This window comes from Prionailurus bengalensis, chromosome A2 (genome assembly GCF_016509475.1).
Source record: "Prionailurus bengalensis isolate Pbe53 chromosome A2, Fcat_Pben_1.1_paternal_pri, whole genome shotgun sequence".
Taxonomy (NCBI): domain Eukaryota; kingdom Metazoa; phylum Chordata; class Mammalia; order Carnivora; family Felidae; genus Prionailurus; species Prionailurus bengalensis.
The window spans coordinates 46499841-46515920 of record NC_057348.1 but is presented as its reverse complement, the minus strand read 5'-3'; the positions used below and the strand labels follow the sequence as shown (position 1 = coordinate 46515920).

Genomic DNA, 16080 nt, shown 5'->3' with positions numbered 1-16080 from the left:
TGCAGTCCAGACCTGCACCCAAGCCTGCTGGCACATTCCACCACCATGGCATATAAAAGCATGAGAAAGATAAAGAGATGACTGAACTCTCAGAGACCCGAACCAGGTGATGAGTTAGGACCACTCTCTGGTTCTTTACTGGTCCAACAAAGATCATAAAATCTCCCCTAACTCCTTCACGCAGCTGCTGTGCAGCCCAGATGAACTTGTGGACATAAAGGCACTAAAAATGTTACTGATCTGATGCAACTTACATAAATGCCGCTTACTGAGAGCTTACTAAGGGGCCGCGTCTTATGCACACATTACTTCGTCCTTACAACAAGCGTATCTATCCACCACTCTTACAGGTGAGGGAATGGAGGCCCAAGGAGGAGCAAGGAGCTTGTTTAGTCACACAGCTCATACGTGATGGGTCTCCCATTTAAACCCAGGTCTGCCTCTCTTCCCTGCCCTGCTTTTGATCATTATGTTCTTCCTCTTGCACTACAAATGCCAGACCTCTTCTCGCACATCAGCAGTCCAGGAGAGCAACCCCATTACTCACAGAGCTCAAGGTTCAATTGCACATCAGCTCTCAGGGACAGAAGCCACAGCTCTCCTTCAAAGTAATCTCAGAGGGGAGACTTGCTCTGTGTGACAACTCCGATGGCAGCACTAATACCCATAGATTCAAGTCACGCAAAGCCAATTTTTTCTCTCAAAGTAAAGAAGGTGCAGGGACGAGAGCTGCCTTATGAAAAATAATACTGCTTCCAGCCCAAGTCTCCCAAGACAAGCCACATGAACACCGTGCACAGATGGTGGGCAAAGATTTTCCTCCACATTGGCAGAAAGTTGGACCAGGTCAGTGCTGTCTACCTTCCAGTTAGTTGCAAGGGCAGCTTTTACAATGAGCTCTACAGATTAAAGGAGCAGGACACCCCTGAGCTCCCTCAAGAACTGGGAAAGACCAAGTACAGGAATTAATGATGTGATGCCCTTAGAACTCCTCTTCTTTCCTTCCAAAGCTAACATTGTATTCAAACATAACTACAAGGTTCACCCTTCCCACAGAATTCGTACTTTCCAAAGACAATTGCATTCTGTATTATCTCCACCCCAAACCCCTTTATTAACGTATCCACTTGAAAACCTTTCAATTCTTTCAAAACTTTACCCTGCAAAAACAAGTAACCTCAATACCTCCTACCATATCCCACCAGAGATGACCACATGAACACACCATGTCAAATACAGTAGCAAATGTTTGCTTTGTTGTTGTTGTTGTTTTTCACCCTAGACCAGAATGAAGCACTCCACAAGAGAAGTGTTCTATTGATATCCATCATTTTCATGTAACACAACCACTGCCCTCTTTAACCCGTAATTGTAGACAACTCAACCCCCAAGGGCCTCCAAGTCAGCATGAATTGGCAATATGGCCTCCAAAGAGAGATCCTGTTGGCATTAAATTTCAAACCAAATTATAAAATCTATTTCTGAATTTGCATAAAGGACAGATGGATAGACAACTGAGCATCTAAGCAGATGACAGGAGCACCATGCCTCATGTGTTACCTCCATCACCTACATGATACTATCCACTTCACAAACTCATTCCTTGAAAAAATCTGAGACAGTCATAGTTTGAGGTCAACAGCAATAGAACACTCATTTGTAGAAGACCGACTTCTAAGGAGCCATCCCTGTCTTTAACCTAGGGACATTCCCAAAGATACCATCAGCTTCTCCCACTTAAAGGTGGAGATTGCTTGACTAAGCACACAGAAAGAGCATCATCACTGGAAGTCTTGGACCAATGGAACACAAGGAGTAATGACTGCCTTCAAGGGAAGCATAGAACAAGACCCTCTTTTAAGGCTCCCTAATGGCTCCCCTTCCCCAGCACTCAGTGACAAGTGGCAGTTTCTTAAACAGGGTTCCAGATCACTTGGCCTCACCCTACCAGATGGAGACAAGAAGGCTCTTGCTCATACTTACTGAGGGCTGAAACTCCAGGCATTCTTCCTCAAAGTCAGGGTCTACCTGATGAAAAAGAATCATTAGGAAATTAAAACATCCATTGATTTCTCCAGGACTCGGCCCCACTTGCAGGAGACTTCAAGGCCCGTGAACATCTCTGAACAGCTAAAATCTTGTCCCTTCCCTCTGTTTATGAAACTGGCATGCCACAACCACACACGTCACATAAGTACAACACACATGGAACGATCTACCAGTTACCAATAGACGGATCTCAAGTGTCGACAGAAGAACACAATGAATTCACTAGCAAAGCAACAGTTAAATGCCTGAAGTAAATAAAAGATCAGTATCCAGTCATTGATAGTCCTGCTTCGTTTTAGTTAGAAATAAAAAAAAAACTAGAAATAGTTTTAGTTCGTGGCCTCCAGCAAGAGTTACACTCGCTTCAGAACATAACAAATAATGCAACCATCAAGGAGCTTTGGCAAACCATGTAATCAACATTGCCTCGCAGCTGGTTAGCTGGGTCCAAAATTCCGTATGGCACCATTTTAAATTTCAACTTAGTGTTGATCTTTGGTTCTTAAATATTTCAAAATCATCAGTTCCTCAAGTATCAGGCATCCCAGGGGATTCAGGACATTTAGATTCAGCCTTCCTCGGGGTCAGGTGTGGAAGCAATACTGATACCCAGGCATCACACTGAGAATCTCTGAGCCATCCCACCGTGAAACCAGACAACAGGAGGTATCTTTTGATGGACATCTAGAATCTGATATGAGGAGGTATTGTACATCTTCCAGCAGATCAGAGTAAAACTCAGCATCTGTCACACAGTATGATGGCTCCTTAACTTAACACAAACATTAAAAAGTAAATTCCTCCTGTCCTTCAGCTTTGAGTTTTGCCTTTCCCCAAAAGCCTTTTACAGACATTTAAACTAAAGTTAATTTCCTTGATTTTTGGCATTCCTGCAAGTAAAAGATAAGGCCCTGCCTATTTCACTAATGCCTGAAAACCACAATACTTTATAAAGTTGTCTAATTCTTTATGTGTCTTAATGCTTCCGGCTTTACAAAGCATGTTTCCCTACAGCTGAGTCCTGGACATTCATGTTAGGAGCAGGGTTGGTAGATAAGATGTGGGGAGAAGAGAATACAAGAGCAAAAATTTCTATAATCCTAAAATCCAGATTAGCATTCTTTTCTTTAAAAACAAATCTACTCTCTTAACTTTCAAATATAAAGTACAGTATTAGTAACTACCATCATCATGCTGTACATTACATTCTCACGATAGCAGTATTTTCTAACTTACTTTCTCCCCCACATCTTGATCAACATCCCTGTGAAGTACTAAAATGTGTTTATCATCTTTACCTTTTCTTGTCTATAAGCAGGAAAATGAGGCAGGAGGAAACAGAAAAGCAGAAGGAAAAACAAGGTGACTGAGCATTACCCCAAGTGTCTAACTACCCAATGGCCACAGGTAAATGAAGAAAAAGCAATGTATCGGCCTTGAAAGAGAGAGACACGGAGGCCGCTACTTACCTCTGCTGCTAAGTAATGCCCAGTAGCAAGATGCTTGAAACGGAAGAGGCTATTCCAGTATCCGGCTCCACCCCGACATGGGTCATGTTGGACTACCTGCAAGGGGAGGAATGATTAACAGGAGTAGAAGAAATGTCAACCCATGCTAAGATAACACGGACACTTCACACATAGATCACAGTTCAGGAGTCATATCTATTAGCCGAAAATCTTCTAAGAAAGCCACTGCAATGATCATATGTAATGTCAGAGCTCAAACATATGGAAATGTTATGCTTCTCCTAAGAAGATAGTCTCCAAGTTAATACAAAATGCTTATAGTAAAAAGTTGAAGGGAAGGGGTGCCTGGGTGGCTCAGTCGGTTGAGCGTTCGACTTCAGCTCAGATCATGATCTCATAGCTCGTGAGTTTGAGCCCCGCATCGGGCCCTGTGTTGACAGCTGAGAGCCTGGAGCCTGCTTTCGATTCTGTGTCTCCTTCTCTCTCTGCCCCTAACCCACTCGCATTCTGTCTCTGTCTCTCTCAAAAATAAACATTAAAAAAAAATTTTTTTTTAAAGTTGAAGGGTTTTCAGGTTATTAGGTTTAATGATAATGAAGTAGAAGATTCTACAATTCATCCATAAAAGACATGACAAATAAAAAGAAATTTCAGAGAAACTGTAAAAGCATGCTTATGCTGGTATTCATGTGCTGCAATACATAGATAGACCTATGCTCTGAAACTTGAAGCTCAGAGAGCCAGGGGTCAATTTACCCTAAAAATCCATGTAACTTCAGCATCTGGTCATGATAGAGTAACTGGCAATGGCAGCTGATGTCATGAACAATTAGTCACTGCACAAAATATATAAACTTTCCATAGACACCTAGAATACCTAGAAAACTGGATAAAACATAGGAAACAACTGTGTTCAGATGATGGACAACAGGTAGTATATAACTGTGATCCCTGAGTAAAGGGAAACAAAGTGATCTCCATGATTTGTCCAGCTTTCTGCTTTAAGGTCCTCTCTGGATGATCCCACTGAGAGGGCGAATCCAAGCAGAAGACACTGGTCTGAGTCGAGGAGGCAAATCAGAATTTAGGGAGACTGAAGTGTCTGGAATGTGTGGGGGCAGAACACAAAGCTTCCCACAGAAGCTCCAGACATCTATGCAGGGGCCCCCACCAGTCTTTGGTTGATTACAAAGTTGCGGATGTGTAAGGTGAAACCAGAAGGCCAAATGAAAAATAACAAGGAAGCTGTGAGCTCGTTCTCAGAGCTCATTCTCAGAGCTGGGATGTGTTCTGAGAGACTCCATGGAACACCTGGGGCGTTCAGTAAAAATGTCAAAAGGGTGACACCTTAGTATCAGGGCCAATCCAGGCCTTAAAAAAGGACTGTAACATACTTGACTTAACAAAGCTTTAAAATAAGCCTCCAAAGCATCGAACTCATTCACAAGTAACTGTACTGTCTGACAAAACAAAACTCAAAACTTTTTTTTTTAAAGGAAAGATTTTTTTTTTTTAATGTTTGTTTATTTTTGAGAGAGAGACAGAGTCTCTCGCAGAGAGAGAGGGAGACACAGAATCTGAAGGGAGGCTTCAGGCTCCCAGCTGTCAGCAGCACAGAGCCTGATGTGGGGGGCTCAACCTCACAGACCATAAGATCACGACCTGAGCCAAAGTCAGATGTCCAATTGACTGAGCCACTCAGGCGCCCCAAAACTCCTTAAAAGAAGGCAACAGAATGCAAACACTCCACACAGAGTGCACTGTCTCTCTCCCTCTCCGTGTTTTTTTTTTTTGGCACTAGTATCCAAATCACACATGAAAAGTCATTCAGACTCTTTTCATAAAACTCTGTGCGGAGTACAATGGTGGCATCAATGATCAATGACCAAGGTCTGGCTCACAAGGAGTTTATAACCTAGCAAGATTGATAGTGTCTCTAAGTAAACCCTAACCCTAAAGAACTGCCAACAAGTGCTAGGTGTATAAAGAGGAGGCAAAGCGGAAAACATGGAAGAGGAAGGAAATGAAAACTTCACATAGATTCCTTTCATAATAAAAATAGCGCAAATTTTTCTATAAAACAGGCAAGATAAACCTGAGTATTACAACATCCACAGTAAAGGGGAGGTTAAGACAATTCTTTAAATGGGCAAAATATGAGAACAAAAACTTCAGTGAAAAAGATGCATTGATGAAAAATAAACACATGAAAAAATGCTCAATATCATCTGCCATCAGGGAAATGCAGATTAAAAGCATTAAGACGGGCACGTGGGTGGCTCAGTTAGTTTAGCATCTCTTAATTTTGGCTCAGGTCATGATCTCACCGTTTGTGAGACTGAGCGCCACATCAGGTTCCGCACTGAGCATGAGCCTGCTTGGGATTCTCTCTTTCTCCTCTGTCTGCTCCTCCCCAACTCTCTAATAAACACGTGAAAAGAAAGCACCACAAAATTTCACCACACACCTATTAAAATGGCTACCATGAAAAAGACTGACGTGCCAAGTGTTGGTGATTATGTGGAAGAACTGGGACTTTCATACTCCGCTGGTAGGAATATAAAACAGTACGAGCACTCTGGAAAGCAGTTTAGTAGTTTCTTTTAAACATATATCCACCATATAATCCAGCTATTCCTTTACTAAATATTTAGCAAAGAGAAACGAAAGCTCATGACCATAAAGAGACGTGTACACATTTAAAACGCCCACAGAAGCTTTAGTTGTAAAGCCAAAAGTTGGATCAACTCAAATGTTCATGAACAGATGAATACATTGTGGGATACCTTACGGTGAAATACGACTCACCAACAGAAAGGAATGAACTATTGATACATGCAACAACATGAATCTCAAAATAATTATGCGGAGTGCAAAAACAAGACCAAAAAAGGTTATATACTGATTCCATTTATTTAAAAAAAATTTTTTTCAACGTTTTATTATTTATTTATGGGACAGAGAGAGACAGAGCATGAACGGGCGAGGGGCAGAGAGAGAGGGAGACACAGAATCAGAAACAGGCTCCAGGCTCTGAGCCATCAGCCCAGAGCCCGACGCGGGACTTGAACTCACGGACCGCGAGATTGTGACCTGGCTGAAGTCGGACGCTTAACCCACTGCGCCACCCAAGCGCCCCTGTCTGACTCCATTTATACGAAGTTCAAGAACAGACAACACCCAACCATGGAGATGGAAATCAAATTACTGGTTACTTTTCTAGGAAAAAAGACAAGACAGTTCTGAAAAGGAGGTTCAAGGGAGACTTCTAGGTGCTACTAGTCTTCTAGTTCCTGACCTGGGTGTTGGTTACACGACTGTATGTGTATGTAAAACTTCATCAAGTTGTGTCTTTTTGACCTGGGCACTTTGTGTCTGCTGTATCTCAATAAAAACATACAACAGTTGAAGGAAGGAAAAAGAGAGGAGGCAAGCCAAGACAAAAGCATGTACCCCAACAGCTGCAGTTAAGCAGAGAGGAGGACTTTGGGGGAGGGGCCATGTCCCTGCCGATCAGGCCCTAGTCACCTCTGTCACCAAGCACTCATGCCACTGACTCTTGGGTTCGACCTCATCTCTCTCCACCTCCTCTCAATAAATGACACGCCGTGAACAGAATCATCTATCTCCTCAAGCGGCACACTCACTACATTACTCCCCTTCTCAAAACTACTCTCCAAGCTCCTCCCCTGCTTATGACTTAAATCCCAGCTCCTCACAGCCTGGGTATGAGCCCTGCAACCTCTGGTCTCTAAAACCAGTTTGTTTCATTTCCCTGCCTATCCTTTCCACCCCACCAAAATGGGATGTTAAGCCTGATCTCCAGACCGTCTCACATTCCCAATTCCGCACCACTGTCTGATACGAAGTGACCTTCACTCTGTGTATCTCTGCCTTTGGAAATACACATCACTCTCTAAGTACCAGCTCAAATGTTACCTTCTTCACCCAACCTGAACTCCTCCCTCCCTCATCTCGATCTCCAGAGCACGGGGAACGTGCCTCTACCCACTTCGCCATCCAGTGATCTGGGTATCTTTCTACCCTATCAATGACAGGAGACACCTCTGTATCATGCTGAGTAGGCACTCAATAACATATTGTTGTGACAGACAAATGAGCAAGGGAAATTCGACACAGAAGGAAAAGATGATACGATGCCTAAGAGAAACAAAGGTCCAGTTCCAGTTGCCAGCTTGCTTCCAAAGTAGACATCATTTTCCTCCAGCAGCACATCCAGCTTCCTTCAGATATGGTATGAAACACTTGTTTATCTGTCATCCTGACCCATTTTTGGAAAGAGGTGGGCTTATGTACCCTACAGGCCCACGAGTCCTCGCTCTCCCTCTCTGGCCCCACCTCTTACCTCCACTTCCCACAGGGCCTTCGAACTCGTGGCAGATGTAGCTGACTGCCGGCCGGTAGTTCTCAAGAACACATGCTGCTTCTTCCTGTGCTCATCACAGGTGAGGAACTTCTCCTGCTCCGCATGGAACAGCCTTACCACGTCACCCTGCAAGTCAACGCATGGAGGAATTAAGGGAAACCAATTCTAAAAGAGAACTTAGCTGCTGCCCCATATAGAGCCGAGTGCTGGCGGCCCAGAAAGTATCCAACTCACCCCCTTCAGTATGTCGTCTTTGTTATCGCTCCATTTCATGAAAAGGACAATTTTCCAGCTAGTATTGCAGTTGACAGAATTTACCTGGAAAACAGATGACAGTTATTATTTTGTTTTTAATGTCCCTCACAACTGTGTCTTCCAGCCCAAAAGCCCTAACATTAAGATCACAGGAACTGCAAATTCAACTGGCCTGTCAGATGGGTTTGGTAATTGATGGTGCATTTGTGCCAACCACCATGTATGCCCAAAATGACTCCAGGAACCTTGCTCCCTGACCTTCTTCTCCAAGTCTCTTGTTCTGTAGCCAAAAAGTAAAAGCTCAATAAAAACAAGTACTAATAAAAGCTATAAAGGTAAGAAGCGTCCAGGGAATACATTCTGAAATGTGAATGATCATCACCAAAAGCAGCAGCCACTGCCGGAACACTAATTATGTGCCAGGCGTGGGGCTACCATCATGCCCATTTCAGAGATGGGAAAACTAACGCACAGGGAGATAAGGGAGATGCACACTAACTAACCTACAGACATGGAGCTAGGGAATGGCAGATAGGGGATTTCAATCCACATCTACTGGACTCCAGAGCTGATGTTTTCAACCATTAGACAAGTACTTCTGTCACAATCAAGTCACTGTCCTTTTGTCTTATAATTATCAATTTGAGACCAAGGAGAGGTCCTGCCAAAAGCAACCTAACACTCTTGCAAGGTTGCTGATGGCCTGTAGCAAACCCACCTTAGTCAGCCAAAGGCAGGCTCTTAAGGGAGACCAATTGGAAAAAGGTGCCCCTCTGGCCAGAAAAATTTTGTACCAGGGCACTTTTCTGGCTGAACAAATTAGACAACAATCCCCCAGTGATATGAGGCTTAGTACACTGAGCCCCAGGGTAGCTACCAGCCCTCACCCACCACCCACTGCCTAGGCTTGCACAACACCACGTGACAACACTGATTCTGGGCTTTGATTGCTTACCTGAAGAAGAGGTATGCTGCCCCAACTCAGTCATGAGGTCACTTTCAGCACGCACATGTTTTGGCCCCAGGAAGGACTGCTCTTACAGCATATGTCTACCCACAAGCCATAATGGAGTTTCCCTTACCTCATTGCAGCCTGGGTTATCCACCAGCTGATGGCTGCTGGCATGTAGGGGCTGGCCAGCATTGACGGGGTTCAGTACAACCTTGTCACCTATGACCACCTGGCAAGGAAGAGACCAATAGAGCTTTTCACCAAACAGGTCAGAAGTGGTGGAGGGCAGGTGAGCATTCTTAGTCTTCCCCTTAAATGTGGCACATCCTAAGCCAGCAGAGCTGAAGCCTTCGTAGTGTGGGCCAGGCACAGAAGTCCGATAGCACCTGTCCAATCCCTGGAGAAGTGCTACAACCAGCATAAGACGCCACTTCCGGCTGTCAATATCCCCTTTTCCCTATGTTAACAGATACATATAAATAAGCCCTAACTAAATATTTGGAGTAGAAGCAGAATACTGTCTGAAGGAAGTCTATCTCTGAAACAATAAAGCTGTAATTTTATAGATCTAAAGCAATGACTTTCATACTTTTTTGGGGGCAAAGTCACATTAAGAAATACTTCTCCATTATATTCCAGTCATACCTATTTATGTGCACATATGTGGGTGTATGTGTACATATATAGATATACACGTTTATATTTACCTGAAACAGAAGTTCCCTCCCTAAAACAATACTTACCTCATTATGTTTAGGACAGCTTGATACCATTCTATTCCACTTACTAAAATGAGAGTCACAAGCCACTAAACTGATCTCGTGGCCCACGAATGGATCAACACTTGTTGTCTGTAAAACACTGTCCTAAAAAGGATAACCAACTGCTCAAGTTCATCTTATCCTCTCAACGAAGGCACAGCTAAACAGGTATGTTTGAAGGATAAGAAAGCTAAGGACTTGCTGAAATTCAGGACAAAGTACATTTGTCTTTTATTACGAGGGTAGAAGGTAGGAGAACAGAAACGATGGTTTCCAAGAGGTAAAACTCATTTATTATCAGTTTGATACGTTTGGGGAGTATATACAATTAAATTTTCCCTAATTCCAACTATATATAAGTACCTCAAAAAAAAGCCAAAACTTTTGGTGAACACTAAGCTTTACTGGATTAGTTCTTCTATTCTCAGCTGAGGATCAATATTTACTATAACTGGGAAGGAATAGAGTGCTTCTGTATGCTTCTGGTATGACGTATATAACGTGATACACCCACCAATATATAAACTAACACACATGCTGTCCAAAGCTTGTAAGCTTAAATGGCAGTACTGAAAATAGCAAAATCCAGTTTTAGGTTAAGGCTAAATGAGCATTTTGAAGAGATTTCAAGCTGTTTAAGGGCACATTTCATTCTGGTAAAAAAAAAAAAAAATTACTATTTTGGAATCTTTAACAAGGTCAGAAATGCAGCCTGATGGCATTTAAACACACTCATTGTCAACTCTATGCCCACATAATGACGTGCTAATGTAGCTGACAAATAGCAGAACTGTTCTAAGTCACATGAAGAAGTATTTCAGTGGCTTTATATCCTAATGATCTGTTAGGAGAGGAGCCAGCTCAGGACCAAGTGCAGTCACTGAAATGGGATGGAGAGCCTACAGGTTTATCGACAAAGAAACAAGTGAAGACAATCCTAAAATCCATTCTCTTTCCCTGCTGTATCTCCTTATTTTCTTTCCTCCTTCTTTACTAACTTTATTTCCAAAATAGAGAGGCATTTCTATTCCACTACGGATCTAAAATGACAGGAACACTGCCCAGGACATTAATATATGAAAGCTGTTTTCGTGAAGTTACTGAAGTAATGGGCTATTCATACAATTTTTTTTTTTTTTTTCTCAGAAACTCCGTAGGAAAAACATAGCTACTGTATTTAGGTCACACTTCTCTCCAAATTTCCCTGTTTTCCCAAACACTGGTTTCCATAGTGATTCCCCTCTCTTCACACAGGATAAGTCTCTGGTTCCAAGTACAAATTCTCCTAGTTGACTTTTATATACAATTACGGTTTGAGGCATGGCACGGGCACTCCCCAGGCTGGGACTTCACACTTACACTGTCTCCGATGGATCGCAGTTTGTAGAATGGCTGAATATAAAACCAGGACCCTTCATTTCCAGCTTCGTCCAAAGTCACTCTCATGGCATTCTTCTCCAGGAGTGCTGGAAGCCTCTTATTCACAGTTAGGTATTTATTACTTTTCAAATGCAGGAGCTGAAAACCCACCGAGAGAATAAGGTGAGTGCAAGCCTATCTCTAAATCTCTAGGATTTCTCTCTCAGTCAGATAAATATGTATCAAACATTCCTTCCACCCCTGAGCTAACTGTGAAGTTACAGAGCCATAAAACTGCCTGAGGCAGAGAGTAATTAGAAAACAACAAAGAGCAAAAGGAGAAGAAGTTGAGGGAAGAAGAAATATTTTGTTTTTTCCCCTCAACATGGCCCTGGACAAGATGGATGTTGCTCAGGTCAAGCGCACCATCAGCAAGGTAAACCACTCTGCCATCTGTTAACATCTAATTCCATGTAAAGGAGCTGAGGAACTGCTATCTGAATATCCCGGACCCTAATATGCAGCTAAGGAAAGGCACCTCTGAGCACAAGAAATAGTTTAAGTGAATACCCTGTAAGGGGTATTCATTTCATGTGGAAGAACATGGCTGCTATAAATTTCCACTTTGAATTGCTAAGCACTTAATTCTTTAGAATTAAGGGTTATAATTAAGGGTTCCCAATTAATGGGAAACAACTTGTCTCAGAGTAGGTCTACATCAAGAAGCGTTGATTAATGCTTCCCGACTTAACAGGCTGTAAGAGAAAAGGAAGGGTGAATAAAAGACTGCCAAATCCTGAAAAAATATTAAGACTGGCAGGGAACTTCATTGCCAACTGCCAATATCTCTTTTTCCTATGTCAATACATACAGTGTCTAGAATACGCCTAGATAGTCTACATTCTTCTACCAGCATTGTTGGGGTGAAGGAGTAACTTGTCTGATCTGTGAGCCCGGCCATGATACACAGGGGAAGGTGATACCCTCTTGACATCTTCATTGTTACCCTGGTGAGTGGTCCCTGCTCCTCCACACACCTGTCCAGGTGCTGAACTCACTTGGTTTATAAACTGACATTATATAGAGATGGATCCCAAGATCCAGGCTTTGAAGAAGGCATAATAAATAACATCAGCTAAAATGTATTCAAAGCTTACTTTGTGACAGGTACCTCTCAGTTATTCTTGGAAACAAATACCATTATTATTCCCATTTTGCTGGTAAGCAAACTGAGACATTCCATTTCTTGCTATAAATCTCACAAAATCTGAACTGGAATGCACTTAAGGGCTTACACTCTGAGCTCCTGTCCCCATCTGTCATCTTTAGTTCAAGCCATATTCTCTCATCTTACCACATCATGGAATTCTTCGCTCTGACTGTGAACGCATTGGCCTGGCCCAGCGATAAAGCAGATACTGAACTCTGGGCCCACCTGGCCCCCTGTGTCCTTTCTCAGCCAGATAGAATTTGAAAGGAAGGCAGAGCGGGACTGGCGGGATTTGAAAGCCACTTTACTATTCCAGAAGACCAAATAATAATAACCCATTTAAACATAAAACTTTGCTGTTACCCATGTGGCAATTCTAGTTTTCCCATGCTCCAGTTTATCACTGCTCTCTAATAGAAATAACAATGGGAAAGAATACCTTTGTAACCAGAAGGTTTAAATGTTAAGTAAAATCTTTCAGAGAGGGAAATAATGAAGCAAGATAACGAAATGGGTCAGGTCCTCAAAAGTTAGTAACTATTACCCTTTGTCAAAACTAGCTGGCAACTAGATAAACAGAAAAAGGCTACATTTGGCCCTGGATATCTTCACACACTATTTTCTGCAAGGACAGACCCAGAAAGATTTTCTTAGCAAAGCCCTCAGTAGCTCTTTCCTAGATTGTGTTTTATCCCCACACCAACTCTAAAGGCACAAGGGATAAACAAGTAAACCTTACAAACCTGTGAGACAAGACTTGGGACCTATTCACCAAATATTCTACCTGAAGGCCCAGAATTGCTCTTATTACCCCTATGACCAGCTCTTGAACCAACAGATAAAAGTTACAGGGAATCCAATTTTCACCAATAGGAAGAACCTTCAAGGAAGGCATGTGAAACAGAAGTGCAGTGGCCAGGCTGGTTTCCAGGTGGGGAAATACCCACTTAAAATATCTGCATAGAACTTAAATCACCAACTACGGGGCAGAGTAGTGGGTTCCCGCACTGACAGAAGGCCAACTCAAAAGCAAGCCCAAGAGACCACCATATAAGAACAAACACTAGACCTTTTGCAACAGTCTGTCTCCATGGAGTTGGAACCTTGTCCAAACCCGATCTCACGTGCTTGTTTTTTCAGTTTTGTTCTCTGTAATGCTCCAGAGGAGAAGAGCAGCCATGACCTACCTGGATCACGTTGCCATACTGGATTACGGTCCCAAGCAATTTCCTGTTTTCTGTCTCATTCTGCTTCTTTTCCAAGTCTGCAGCATGCTACACACGGAGAAAGGAGACTGGTCACAAACAGGAAACAATGGCTTATATTTCTCCTCAATGATGCAAAACCAATGTTGCCGGTTTTATACGAGAACCACAAATATAAGCAAATACTGTACATAAATATGCCCTGAGGCTATGCAAAATGACCAAGGGGTTCAAGAGGCCAACCCCCTATGCCCTTGTTTTGTTGGCCTTTTTTGCTTTTTTAAAATGTATTTTTTTTTCTTTCAGGAATTCACTGACATCTGCTTAGGTTAAGACTACGTCAAAAGCTTATATATTTTTGAAAAAAATAGGGTAGGGGTGGGAGAGAATTTACATAGCCTTTTTATGATTTGTAAAAATCCTCTTTTAAGGTTTCGCAGAAAAATAAAACTAAATTTAAATGCTGGTTTTGGGTGATTTCTGGATCTGTGTCCTGGAATGCATTATTTAATATTCATGATCCTCAGTTTCTACTTTCATAAAATGAGGATAAAAAGAGCACCTACACCTCAGAGGAATCACGTACCATTACGTCTGGTCATTGCAGCATTTATGGAGTTATTATTGTTAGACATTATAATTTAATTTTCATAGTAGCTTCCTGAGGGATTATTCCCATTTAAAAACTTTTTTTAATGTTTTATTTATTTTTGAGAGAGCACAAGCAGGGAGGGGCAGAGAGAGAGGGACAGAGGATCTGAAGTGGGCTCTGGGATGACAGCAGCAACCCTGATGTGGGGCTTAAACACACCAAACACGAGATCATGATCTGAGCCCAAGTCAGACGCTCAACTGACTGAGCCACACAGGCGCCCCATCATTATCCCCATTTTAAAGAAGAGAAAACAGGTTCCAAGATTAAAGGGTTTATTCAACACTACACAGCTGGATAATGGGTACAAAAGGGATTTGTTATACTGTTTACTTCTGTGTACACTTAAAATTTGGGACGCCTGGGTGGCTCAGTTGGTTAAGCTTATTACGACACTTGGTTTTAACTCAGGTCATGATTTCATTGTTTCCAGAGTTGGGGCCCTGTGTTGGGCTCTGTACTGGCAGCGCAGAACCTGCTTGGGATTTTCTGTCTCCCTCTCTCTCTGCCCCTCCTCCACTCACGCTGTCTCTATATCTTTCAAAAGAAATAAACAAAATTTTAAAAAAATAAATATAAAATAAAAATCACACATCTATATTGCAGTGTAAGTGCACACAGAAGCACACATACACACAATGGAGTATTCCTCAGCCATTACAAAGAATGAGATCCCGCTATTTGTGGCAACATGGGTGAACCTAGGGTGTTGAGGGTGAATCTCAACCAAAAAAGCACAAAGAGACCCATCAATAAGGGCAACAAAGTGGTAGTAGCCAGAAGGGAGAGGGTGAGGGGTAGACAAAGTGAACGAAGAGGACTGGGAAGTAGAGGCCTCCAGTTACGGAATGAGTAAGTCATGGGGATGAAGGGCACAGCTCAGGGAATATAATCATCGGTATTGTAATAGTATAGTAAGGGGACAGATGGTAGCTACACTTACAGTGGGCATAACATACGGACTTGTCAAATCATGATGTTGTACACCTGAAGTAATGTAACATTGCATGCTAATTACCCTTCAATTTAAAACAATTATAAAATAATACTGGATATTTTTAAAAATCACAAAGCTACTAAGCAGAGGTAATTCTCAAACCCACATTTGGATTAACTACAAATCTGTAGTTACAAACGGGACTGGGAGACATTACCAGTCCAAATATGGCATACTAGAGAACCAGGTAAAGCTGAAGAGAGGGTTCCTGAATAGTCTGCCAGGGCCATCAACATGAATATTTTTTTCATTTATTTGTACAACGGAGAAAGCACTGTTATCATATTATAACCATGTTGAAGGCAAACTAGTTTTGCCCTAGGCAACAAAGAAACTGTTGATCGCAGCCTTTTCCCCCAAACCTAGACTCGGTCAAACAGAAGTACATTAAGAAGGAACAAATTCAGTATCTGATGGGTAATAAAACCCTGGTGACCAGTTGTAGATTTCAGAACACTTTCCATTGTTCTCTTCCTGGAGTTTCCCTTTCCTTGAGGCCAGATGCCAATGAGTTAAAGGGCCTCTTTCCCAAGGAACAGTGTGCATTTTCATAGGACCCTTCTGGGCTTGGGCTTGGTCCCACACATACTAGCTTTATCATGTTGGCCAGGTTACTTCATCTCACCAAGCCTTCTTGTTCAATATTCTTATTCACAAAATGGGGACAAAAGCAAGTCTTTCTGGGCAGATGTGAAGATTAGAGAAAATAAACTCAATAAATTCTAACCATCATTATTATACGTAAGTTTCTAAAGTTAAGAAATGTTCTAACAATGAGAATTTC

At 42.3% G+C, this 16080-nt stretch overlaps 1 protein-coding gene across 6 annotated transcripts in view; it reads right to left on the bottom strand.

Annotated features, from left to right (window-relative positions):
* ITPR1 (inositol 1,4,5-trisphosphate receptor type 1) overlaps positions 1-16080 on the bottom strand; it is a 328207-nt gene that overhangs the window by 185982 nt on the left and 126145 nt on the right. For 3 of the 6 annotated variants that reach the window (XM_043587979.1, XM_043587980.1, XM_043587982.1), the window contains exons 6-12: positions 13630-13716; positions 11233-11391; positions 9243-9341; positions 8140-8223; positions 7885-8031; positions 3519-3614; positions 1984-2028 (exon numbers count right to left, since the gene is read on the bottom strand). In XM_043587979.1, the coding sequence (XP_043443914.1) occupies positions 1984-2028; positions 3519-3614; positions 7885-8031; positions 8140-8223; positions 9243-9341; positions 11233-11391; positions 13630-13716 (717 nt within the window). The remainder of the gene's footprint in view (positions 1-1983; positions 2029-3518; positions 3615-7884; positions 8032-8139; positions 8224-9242; positions 9342-11232; positions 11392-13629; positions 13717-16080) is intronic. The other 3 variants (XM_043587981.1, XM_043587984.1, XM_043587985.1) reach the window with 1 other exon arrangement.